The sequence below is a fragment of the Spinacia oleracea genome, chromosome 5 (assembly GCF_020520425.1).
Source record: "Spinacia oleracea cultivar Varoflay chromosome 5, BTI_SOV_V1, whole genome shotgun sequence".
NCBI lineage: Eukaryota > Viridiplantae > Streptophyta > Magnoliopsida > Caryophyllales > Amaranthaceae > Spinacia > Spinacia oleracea.
This window is the reverse complement of record NC_079491.1, coordinates 47,676,643-47,688,542: the sequence shown is the minus strand read 5'-3', so window position 1 is coordinate 47,688,542 and position 11,900 is coordinate 47,676,643. Positions and strand designations below refer to the sequence as shown.

The 11,900-nt window shown below is 35.0% G+C and overlaps 1 protein-coding gene across 2 annotated transcripts; it reads right to left on the bottom strand.

The window, feature by feature from the left end:
* Positions 1-5,247: 5,247 nt before the first annotated feature.
* On the bottom strand, positions 5,248-11,209 carry LOC110803244 (chaperone protein dnaJ 49). 2 transcript variants are annotated; one of them, XM_022008739.2, is made up of 3 exons: positions 11,044-11,209; positions 9,620-10,861; positions 5,248-5,772 (listed from the first exon to the last, which is right to left on the bottom strand). In XM_022008739.2, exon 2 carries the CDS (start codon positions 10,677-10,679, stop codon positions 9,621-9,623), a length of 1,059 nt encoding a protein of 352 aa, XP_021864431.1. In that variant the 5' UTR covers positions 10,680-10,861; positions 11,044-11,209; the 3' UTR covers positions 5,248-5,772; position 9,620. The 2 variants fall into 2 exon arrangements, with proteins under 2 accessions (XP_021864431.1, XP_021864432.1); XM_022008740.2 differs by having other exon boundaries at positions 9,620-10,802.
* Positions 11,210-11,900: the final 691 nt, after the last annotated feature.

Genomic DNA, 11,900 nt, shown 5'->3' with positions numbered 1-11,900 from the left:
TCCACAAGATTTAGTTGTTTGATTAAACACTTAATTCAAAAGGATTAATTGAAGTAGAATTCTAATCGAATTAGTAAATTGAATCCTAGTAGAAATCTAAGTCCGATATTTCCTCCCTATAAATAGGTGATACATAATCATAATTTACAGATCACAATCACAAGTATTCAGATAGTTTTAAGTTTAAACTAACTTAATAATTTGCCAAATAATTAAGCTTTCGAATAACATAAAACCTTAGATAATATTCTAGTTAATTGATTCTAAGGCGGATCCGAACGTGTTGTGGACTATCTACGGAGGGGCGACACTTGGAGTCCTAAACTTGTTCTTATTCGGTTCGGGATCAGCTAGGGAAGGCACGCGTCACATGTATGTATCCTAGATTATGTTAATTGACTATGTGGCAATTAATTTGGATTCCTGGCTTTATGGTTTTTCCGCATGAAATATATGTTTTATATTTGTCATAACCTAACATCACACTCATTATTTCTCATATTCTTGGTATATCTTCTCCAGATTTTATGATAAAAAATTAAAGGGGGTTAATTTAATATTCTTTTTCTGAAATAAGCAGGTTAAAATGGGTTCGGGTTGACCAGAAATAAGCAGGTTAACCTATTTGTATAAATTCAAGTAAACATAAATCTGGTTGAACAGATAAGGTCCGGGTTGACCTGATTAGAGACAGATCAGGTTAGGGTTTAGATTTTCAGCGTGATTACTTAAACAGATCAGGTTTAGGTTGGAGGTTTTCAACCCGTTTAAGTCTGACCCGAACACGAACGCGACCCAACCCGACCTGATTGCCACCCCTAGTTGGAGAGCTATTTGGAGAGTTACTTGGAGAGCCACTCCAAGATCCCCAACGTACATGCTTTGAGGTGTTCGAATCCGACTAACAAAGTTCCGAATCTGGAGCTTTCCTGATCGAATTGAACAAGCAACAGAAATTTAGCAACCTCCATGAGAAACTACCCAAAATTCATCAATTTCAAACCCAAAATCAAACAAAAAGGACCCAAAATCACCAAAACTGAAAAGATTTAAGAGATATTCTCTCCGTATTTTTTTAAGAGTTTACCATTTTATTTGCAATCGTATTTTTTTTAAATGAGTTACAATTCCGTTTTTAATAATTGTTACACCCACTCCCCAATTGTATTATTTGATATTTTCCTACGGGTTCCACTTATATCTATAAATAATTTAATTTTTGGTAACTTTTTACACCTCACTTGCATTTTTCTATTTCTTTATTAATTGTCAACCACCCCGCTTGCATCATTATTATAACAAATTTAACTAACCATCCTTAATACTTCTGCCGGTCAAAATGTAACTCCTAAAAAAATACGGAGAAAGTAGTTAAATCTGTTAGTTAGAGTGTTATGCGCCGCTAGAGGGAGGGTAGTAAGAGAGGGCATGAGGTAATTACTTAATTAGAGAACACACAACTTTGACATTTGGCTTGGGTCAAGTGATAGTAGACATAACAAAATGACTACAATATTGACATTGTGCAAGGGGCAAAATTTTATTAACTTGACCCAGTCGTATATGTGACCGCAAGTCAAGTGATAAAATTTATTGTCACTTGCTGCCAACTTGATATATTTGATGACACGTGGGGACAAGAGTTGATGACGTATGGTTGCTGCGACTTGATATTTTGTTTTTTGGTTTTTTTTTTTGAAAATTGTGTTTAACCGCGGCGTGCGTACATATCTTAATTACTCCGTATACGAAATTCATTAAACTCCCACAAACAACTACGCACAAATTATAATCAAATCATTATAAGTAAGATATGTATAAATAAAGTAAAAAGTTGGTAAGAGAAATTAATGACCTTGAGTCAAGATCGTAGAATAAAAAATAAAAGATTTAAGTAAGAGGTAAGTTAGTGGAATATGAGGTGGAAGAAGGAGAAGAATGAGAGAGAAATTATTTTTGATTTGACTGAAGGTCAAGAATGCACAAGGTCTAATAGAGGTACATGTAGAAGAGGAAGGGTTAATAGTTAGTGAGAATAATTTAGAGGGTTTTTAAGTAGGACCTGTATAAGGGGGTGGGGTTACCTACGAGTCGTTGATTTCATTTAATCAATGGTTAGTTTTGGATTGAAAGGTGTTGTGTGGATTATAACATTGGTGAGAGTAATTTAGAGGGTTTTTAAGTAGGACCTGTGTGAGAGGGTGGGATTACCTACTGGTCAGTTGATTCTATTTAATCAATGGTTAGATTTGGATTGAAAGGTGTTGTAATGGATTATAACATATGAAACGTTTCTTTCCTCACTTTTGTTGTGGCTAGGATTTGCGTAAATAAGGCGGGACATGAATAAGGGATAAATTACTATTACCATTTATATTATAAAAGAATATAACAAGTATTGTTTGTACTAATGATGTAATCGATAAATCGTATTCAACCGATTAACCAACATTAAAATTTTAACTATCATACATATATCTTAAACTAATGATAAATTTGATACATTTACTCAATCGAGTAATCAAAATCATTACTTTGTTTAAACTAATTTTATCAAATTTAATACAGAGTCAACTTATTTGGTTCGTGACACTTTTAAATTGTTTGAACTAACCATCTAATTTGATACATCATATTAAACAAACTACTTCGGTAAACATTTAGTTGCTAGTAAAATAATGTTATAATTTTGTATACTTGAATGATTATAGTAGATTGTTAGATAATCAACGTCTCAATATCAAAGAGTTCGATACATCTTATTCAATTGAATAAGTCAATGTTAGTGAAAGTTAAACTAAAATGATCTGTTTTTTTTCAATCATATAAATTATAGTCTTATAGAGTCATATTAGCATCTTATACAAGTTTTATAGTTTTTTTTTTTTCTTTTTTTTTTGACGTTGGGAAGTTTTATAGTTATAGTCGTATGTTTGAATTTGTTATTACTTATAATTTCATAGAAATCATTTCATTAATACTTAATCGGTTTTGGTCATCTATATCTAGTCTATAAAAAAGAAAGTTATAGATGATTAGATGACACGTGTCAACCCATATATCATCCATACATTATTTTCCCCCAACTTTTTTCCTTTTGTTGTTTGTTATATAAACTATTTTATAGTTTCAACACCTCTTCCACTTCATCTTCTCATCAACATCAATTCTCCATTAAATTCATATATTCATTCAACCTCTTCCACACAATTTTTTTTATTTATCACTCAATATTAATCCACCAGCTAATTTATTATATTTTTTCAACTTACAATCCGCCTCTATATAATCATATATTTCCAATAAAATTACAAACCATCAATAAAATTAATTAGTAGTTTAACAAATGACTTAACAACCACTATATAATTGCCCGTTGATTGAACAGGCTCAAAAGGTAGTTAGTTATTAATTAGCTTGTCAAATTTATCACTTATACTCGTTATTGAATTATACGAGGTATAACGTATAATGGTCTTGTTAATTTATTAGCCCTACACTTGTTTCGACTTATATTTATAAGTTATAAATTATAAGAAGCTTCCTACCAGGTTGAAATCTCACACGGGTCAACCCGCCTGGCTAATTACCTTAAAAAAAAGCAGCTTAAGCTAACTAACTAAGCAACTAGTACCCCTCAAAAAAAAAAAAGTCAAAAATTAATTAGTAACCGGCAAATTACTATAATTGATAACTACTACAACATCTCTAATGGTAAGCTAATTTGACAATTAGCTTGTTATGCCACATAAGATTTCAAACTATTTTATAGTCTAACTAATTTATACTCCAATGGCTAGCAAATAGCTTGTTATTTAAATTGGTCCTACTTGTCCCGCTTGTCAATTATTTATTTGGCAAATTTGAGAGCTAGTTGTCAAGCAAATTAGCTTGTTTAAGCTAATTTGCTTGGCCAAGCTAATTTGTTATTTTCACTCCAATGGTCTAGCTATTAACTTGAAACTTTTATAAATTTCAAGATAGTCCCTAGCTACAACCATTGGAGATACTCTTGTAAGTACGAATTAGGTAAAACTACTATAAGTCCCCTAACAAAAAAAGGTAACTACTATAAGTAGTTTATAACTAACTAGTATAACTGTATAGACGTTATACTATTATATTGTTGCAGGATTATACTCTCAATAGTCTTATACGGAGTATGATTTAACTATAAATATAATCTAATAGACATCTTAATAATCTAACTGTAAACATTCCTACTTGGATATATCATCATTATCAATTTTAAACTAAATGGTAGTTATACACTCACACTTTTATGTCCTATGTTCACATAAACTTGAAACATTTGTTTTAGAAGAAACTAACTTAACTTATATAATTTTGACTAAACTTAACTTTCCTAGGTAATTCAGATTTCATTTTCCCTGTAAAATCATATGTAAAATCGTACGTACTTGGTATGTAAAATCGTACAAGATGTGTTTCGCTTATATTAATTAATAGTATATAAATAAGTGAGTTTCAAATCATAACAAAATTTTAGTTATTTGGAGTAAATATTTTACGCTTTAACATTAGCTCATTTGAATATTTGCAAAACTTGTATAGACACAACGTTTTGGAGGGTCGTGCAAATTTATCATTAGATGCATTAGGTCAGTTTTTGGTACCATTAGGAATGGTATATACAAGAATCGTGATAACATAAGCTCAATTGTTTATACTATTACATGAGTATATTAACAAAGAATCATCATGATACCATTAGCTCCTTTTTTGGTACCATTTAAATCAATATATTATACAAAAATCATGGTACCATTTAAATCAATATATTATACAAAAATCATGGTACCATTAGCTCACTTTTGGTAACATGAGATCACTAAACAAAGGTGTCGACATGACCTCACTTTCAGTTTTCATTTGTCGGAATCTACCCAAGGTTGTAGTTTTAAATATCGAGTTAGAGATTGTAGCCTGAAAAGTGGAATTTTCTACAATTGTATTTGGCAAAATTTCAATTAAAAAAGTAATAAATATAGTCGTATACTAAAATAGAAATTAGGAGAAAAGGTAGATACAACGAGTATGATTTCAAATCCGCTATCTACCAAAGTTGTAATCGCTTAAATTATACCACAATGAATTGGAGCGAGTGCAGTGTAAAATCCACAAAATTATACCCAACATTATTTTCTCTGAAGCAACCACCACTACCAGCAACTGATCATCCACCATTGTAAATACTCAGTACTCACCAGTACGAAGATAACAGCATTGTTAAAATCGCTACATTCATATTTATAAGCCGGTTGTAAAATCTGACATCAACATCTTGATTATCCTACAAGGATACTAAAATAACTTCAAACAATGAGCTTCTCTTCAAGGTTGAAGAACAACTGCTATTCATTGTCTGCACAGGTTAATTTATTGCTCAGTCCACCTATACTTATAATGATCCTGTGTTTAGGTCAGGGATCAGTATTCAGTAATACTATTCCCTGACACTGCACGCAAATACCAAATCATACCACTTACAAGATAATACCCATATAGGTGTGACATCCCCATGGAATTGGGTTAATTAAGAGAAGAAAAAAGACTAAAAGTAGGGTTTTTCCTTGCCGGAAGCACCATCGGACACGAATGCAGGGCACTAAAAGTAAATTAGGGAAACATTCATCAACAGTGTCACCTCATTCACCTAAGTCTTGTGCAGTATACAAGCCAAAATTCTGATTCCAGCCCTCGGATCATGCAGTGCTGTCTATACTATTTTATCACGTCGCTCCAAAGTTCCTGCACACATAAACACACTCTAAGTAATATTACTAAACTACTCCAAAATTGACCAGCCACGTGCCCGAGGATCCGTTCAGCAGTAAGAGTGAACCATGAAATTGCATATTTTTCAAGGCATATAACCTAAATATTTGTTTCAAATTTCATAGAAGACCAGTATGCTTCTCTGATCTAAATCTCTTCTTACTAGCACATACATACGTTCATAAAATATGATTTCATTTATAGTCAAACCCTAACACTTGTTCTAAAAAAAACATAACACATCTACCAAGGAATAGGCTGATGTTGTTGCTTATACATGATGAGTACCATTTAGTCAATAAAAACTTAATGGGGAAATAATATCAACTATGCTTGATGGCATAGCTACACAGCGTAGAACCAGAACAAAGAAGTTCACAGGAAAAAGGTAATACAAAAGGCCTGAAATTTTCTTACATACTAGTACACCACACATTTGAAAAAATCTGGAAGCTGTTTCTTAACAATTTACAATAAAGCAACCCTCCCAGCTTTCGCACAATATGTCTTTAAAGACCTGCTGAGATCATATGGACTTTCTACGGTTATGTTCACAAAGGAAAAAGCAACAAGAGACAATGCTTTATAAATGATCTGATTTAGTTGGAATTTTCTGCATTTTTCTATGAACAGAGAACATTTTCTGTGAAGGTCAAAAGAGGTCATGACAGGAGGTTAGTTCCCAATAACTTTCCATGAATTCTCGCCCTACCAAACCCCTTTCCCCTATGCTGCAACTGCAGAACCCGGTAAGAACAACCAAGGGCCATTGAGTTTACTCACAGACCACCCATCCACCTCTTCCTTATCAGCTTCCTATTCTTCTCTGCATTTATCTAAGATTTTTAATTTTTTGAGCAGACTCTGCACCTATCTAAGATCTTGACAAATCTCTTTTTCATTTCACTAAATTGTATTGTCATTTTTGTGGGTGAAAATCAACAAATACCCAGGCACATAAAGCTACTACTCTAAATATTATTGTCAGTGATTTTCAATGCCAAAAAATTTCGAACTTAAATTATGGATAAAAATTGACAGCATGAAACTTAAGGAATAACTTAAGTAGTAAACTTGACACTAAAAGCAGATAACTTTTCATAAAAAGAGAAGCAATCCCCGTTTTCTGAAATGAAATTGCGCATTTGAAAAAGCTACAAACACATTTTTAATGGTTGCCAAAAATCTAAAATCTCAAAGCCGAAATTAATCATATGAAGCTCTCCGCCCCCCCCCCCCCCCCCCCCCAATCCCAGTTATGGAAAAAGCCCATTCACTAGCAATGTTTATAAAAGCGTGCCTAGGGGCAGAGGTACAAGGCGTTATGCATTTTTTTTGTTTTTTTTAATCTAGGCAAAGCGATTTCAAAGAGGCGCACAACAGTTTTTTCTTAAAATTTTACTGTTCATTATGAGGCGCGCCTAAGTTGCAGCGAACTCCAAATAAGCTTGAAGCCTTGTGCTTTTTCATGCACTGTTCACCAGGCACTAGCCCACTAGGTGGCTGCTGTTGTCCTACCATATAAGTTATCATCGCTGGACTCGGTAATTCATTAAAAAAATACCTCAAAATTTTATGTTCATGAAGACCTCTTTTCAAACTAAATTACCTCCCTGCCAATCTTCACTCATGCTCCTGCATTACACCGATATAGCCACACAATAGCAACAGTGACTAGACTCAAGGGTGACATAACACAGACGCAGAGAACACCATAAACTATTACTCAGTTAACAGTACTTAACACAGGCTCTCTCAAACTCTCAAAAAACTGAGAAAGTACATGAAACGTACAGCAACAGATGCTTTCTACAGCTCTCAAGCGGAGGCTTTAAACAATGATTACATACCACAAGGTCACAACAATGAAATGAAATTCACCAATTTGAATACTTTTTAGAAAAGAATATAGTCTGAGCTCACTATCCAGAACTGAAACATGCAATCAATAATGAAGGGGAAAATACAATCAGATTATAAATACACAGTACGACTACTTAATCAAAACTGTTGATCACATTCCCTTATTAAAAGATACGGAGTACAACCTTGAAACTACCCTTTACAAGCAACATATGAAAACAAGTTTTTAACCCCACCCTCGATATTTTTTTACAAAAGCAGGGACAAGGAAAACAAAAAGAAACACTGGATAAAGCATAATCGCAAGCGGAAAAAAAAATCAACATTCGAATTGGTAAATGCATGTTAAACACAAACACAGTAGGGGAACTTAAGAAAAGAAGAACACACGCAAGAAAGCCCATGTACACTCAAATGAGAGAGACATACATAAACAGACAACCATCCAGAAGCACAATAAAAAAAAGCAGAAAATATCAACATTTCAAGAAGTAAAGATACCGAAGTGACAAAAAATCAAGTCCTCTTTCAATAAAGGATCCTAAATGACTAACTAGTTCTCCATCCAATACCCGATGTTTGACAATTTAACCATGTGTATCAGTGTATCTTATGGGTTTGGTAAAGCATATAAAAATCAATACACAAGGTTGTTAAATGGACAAAGAGTTAGCTGTTTAGCTTGATTCCTAAAAGAACATATATCCCCTCCCAGGTGATCATTTATTGTAAAAATTTCCACTCATTTGTTTATTTCATACCAGCATTAAACTACAATTTCTTAACGATAGAAATTAAAGATAAAATGGTCAATTGAAGATTGAGGTTCTTCATTCCCGCCCACTTTTGTGTGGAAGAGGCCCCATCTTCCTGTGAAACTAGAACATGGAATTTCTAGCCACTTGCAGTTCATATCTTCAATTGTCCTTTTCCTCATTACAAAAAATTGTTTGTAAAAACTACAATTTCTGCTATATTTATTTCTGAGTCTATCATTATCAAAATAATTCACCACTGAAAGAAAGATCAGCAAACATCTCTGTAAGACCATTGCCACTCATGAGGATTTTTTTAAATTCGTTTCTACCCACTTTCTCTCCTCCGCATCACTTTCCCTGTGAGATTGTTTTTTTCCAAAATCTATCACTCACGAGAGGAAAAAGGTTTCTCATCACTCTCACTGCCACTGCCTCCGTCCCTTTTTAATCTTTATATTTGGTATCATGCACACAATTTAACGACCAATTAATGTGGGTAAAGATTTCTTCTTTTTTTCATTTAAATAATGCATATTTTAATCACTAATAAGATTTTCACTTTTATCCAAAATCTCATTTATTGCCTTTTTGGATAAAGTGAAACTGGTTTTATTCCTTAATCCTTATTATAAAAAAAAAAGAATTGAAATGGAGAAATGTGAGAGATTTAATGCCCCAATAACTTGAATAATTAAAATAATTAGTTCGCTTTTTTTGGAGTATTAGAGAAAAATGTCCACTTATGTTGTAACATAAAAGGAAATATTCGAAACGTCAATATTAAAAAGGAACCCCCAAACGGAATATATGAAGAATAAAAAGGAACGGAAGGAGTGATTTCCTGTCGGGTGTGGGGGGGTGGGGGTGTTAAATACACTAGTGTCTAGTTGATTACAGTACTTCAGCTGCAATCATGAAGTAGATGCACCCATTATTCAGCTCCAGAGAGTTCATACAGTAATTTTCTTATCCCAAACCAATTGAAGTGCAACTTTCTCATGGGTGACAATCAAATGCTTCAGTTTTACATTCATTTTCAAATTAAAAAAAGGAATTATAAAACAAGCAGCCATTACATGAATCTAGGTGTAGGAACAAAAAGAGACAGTTCATTAGATAACAAATACATATACTGTCAAAGAAGCTAAATAGTTCAGAACAAATCTTCTTGTCTAAAGAGTAAATAACTTGATTCTAACCTTATGCCACTCCAAAATTTTGGAGCTTATCACAATGTGGAGTTGGCAGATTACGACTCCACTGACGGCGTTGAAGTTCAATATGGCAGTAGCGTCCAAGCAAGTTTTTGTAATCCTGAATAACATTTTCCTCGATATTTTCTCGAGCAGCACTTCCTAAAGGATAACTGCGATCAAATTCTTGTGACTTGACATAGAACTCAACCCCAAATTTCTCAGTCACTCGAGGAAATTGATAAGAATAGTTTCTTTGCAGAGAGTATTCGGGCTCTGAGAATGGCAAATATGCAAGCAACAAGATCAACAAGAACGGCACTAATTGTAGGAACACCATGAGATTAGGCCCTCCACCATTACCCTCTGTCCTTTGCTGAGTTCCCATTCCCCTAGTCCTATAAACATGAGACGTATGGAACATGTTTGTCTGACCAAAAAAGGCCCTAAATATTTCATCAGGGTCAAACTCATCATCAAAAAAGTCATTATTAGTCCTCCTCCTCCGCCTCCTAACATTATTATGTTGTTGATTATACTCAAAATCATCAACCAACCCAGTGTGATCATACTGCTTCCTTGAATCCTCCTCACTTAAGCACTTAAAAGCCTTGCACACTTTCTTAAATGCCTCTTCCGCACCCGGAGCTTGATTCTTATCAGGGTGAACCTTCAAAGACAGTTTCCTATAAGCCTTTCTAATCTCCTCCACTGAACACGTCTTTTCTACCCCAAGCACTGCGTAATAATCCTTGTTCTTGTTAACCTGCTTGATCAATTTCACATGTTCTTCAGTATAATTTCTCTCCACATTGGAACCCTCAGCAGATTTTGCTCCCGATGAAACCCCACTCTGGCTCCTATCAACATGACTCCCATTCTCTGAAGGGCCCGACGCCGATGAATCCATCTTCTCACAAGCGGCAATCAGATCATCAACAGACAACGTGCTATTAAGCCGTTGCGCAATTCTAATAAATTTAAGAGCACGCTCTTTTCTACCAGATGCAATCGCTTCCTTAGCGATACCAATACACTTTAAAGCCTCATCCTTGTTACCATCCATGACTCCCACCACAACTAATAGCAAGCTAACTCAAACGAAAGCCCTAGAATTTAAAATTCAGAGCCCCGAAAAGCCCAATAAAATATCAAGTTGAACTCAGCAGCCCAAAATCAAATTCTACAGCTGCGATCAAAAAGAATAAAAGTAGATCTAATTGCAAATCACATGCCGATCAAGTTGACCTAAAATTCGCGAAAAAAGAGAAGTGAAATTAGGGGTTTTGATTGAAAATGGAAAAGTAATCAATTAATCATACAGTGATGAAATCATTCTTTTCGAATATGAATTAGGGATAAATTTAATCAGAAATATGAAGGTGTAGATCGAATGAAACATGAGAATTGCAGAGAAAAAATTGACATACCTTGCGAGACGAGGACATGAATCGAAGACGGAAGTGTGTGCGAGATAGGAGAGAGAGTCAGAGAGACGGGTGAAGGGAGGAATAGTATAAATTGCAGACAAGTCCCGCAATGAAGCCAAATATCTGCGTATATTTTTAAGATCAGGTAAGAGACATCTTGCCCATGTTGGATTTTGTTTTTGCACTTGGAAACAGAACAGAGTTTTTATTTACAGCAGCTTTTCGGTAGGACCGTCTTACGGGCGCGTGTAGGAAAGACTAGGTGAGTCAACCACTCACGCGCAGTATAAGTAGCTTTTTTTTCTCTCTCCTTCATTCTTCTCCTGCAACGCTATTCTTCATCCTTCTAGCTCTTCGGTTTCTTTTTTCTCTCTCCTCCTCCCACCTCATTTTCTCTCTCTTCTCTTCCTCCTTCCATCGTCGCCACACCACCACTGAAATAGTGGCGAAGCAACAGTGATAGAGTAGGTTTTCGGATGCCGACGGCGACGCAAGAGCCAGATCCACATGGAGTAGCGGCGGTCACCTCCTTGCCGCCGTCGTCTCATCCTCAACGTCCTATTCTTTCCGCCGCCGTCTCTTCCTCACCTTCCCATCCTTGCAGCCGTCATCGCCCCCTCTTCACCGTCGTCGTCCCTTCCAAAACCCTAGAAACTCTCATTCTCCTTCCTCAATCTCCGGCTACCTTAGTCACTCCATTTACGACATGGATTCCGACTGGCCCGGTCACCTCGTCGTCTCAACCTCCTTAATTTGTAGATCGAAGAATTTTGTTTTCGAATTAGTGATGTGATTTAGTATGGTTTTGTGTTTTGATTGCGTATAAAGGCTTAGTGCAAGGACTAGGAGGCAGAGTC

Excerpts from the sequence above, each read along its gene's own strand:
- LOC110803244 (XM_022008739.2), bottom strand. The coding sequence starts at position 10,679 with ATGGATGGTAACAAGGATGAGGCTTTAAAGTGTATTGGTATCGCTAAG.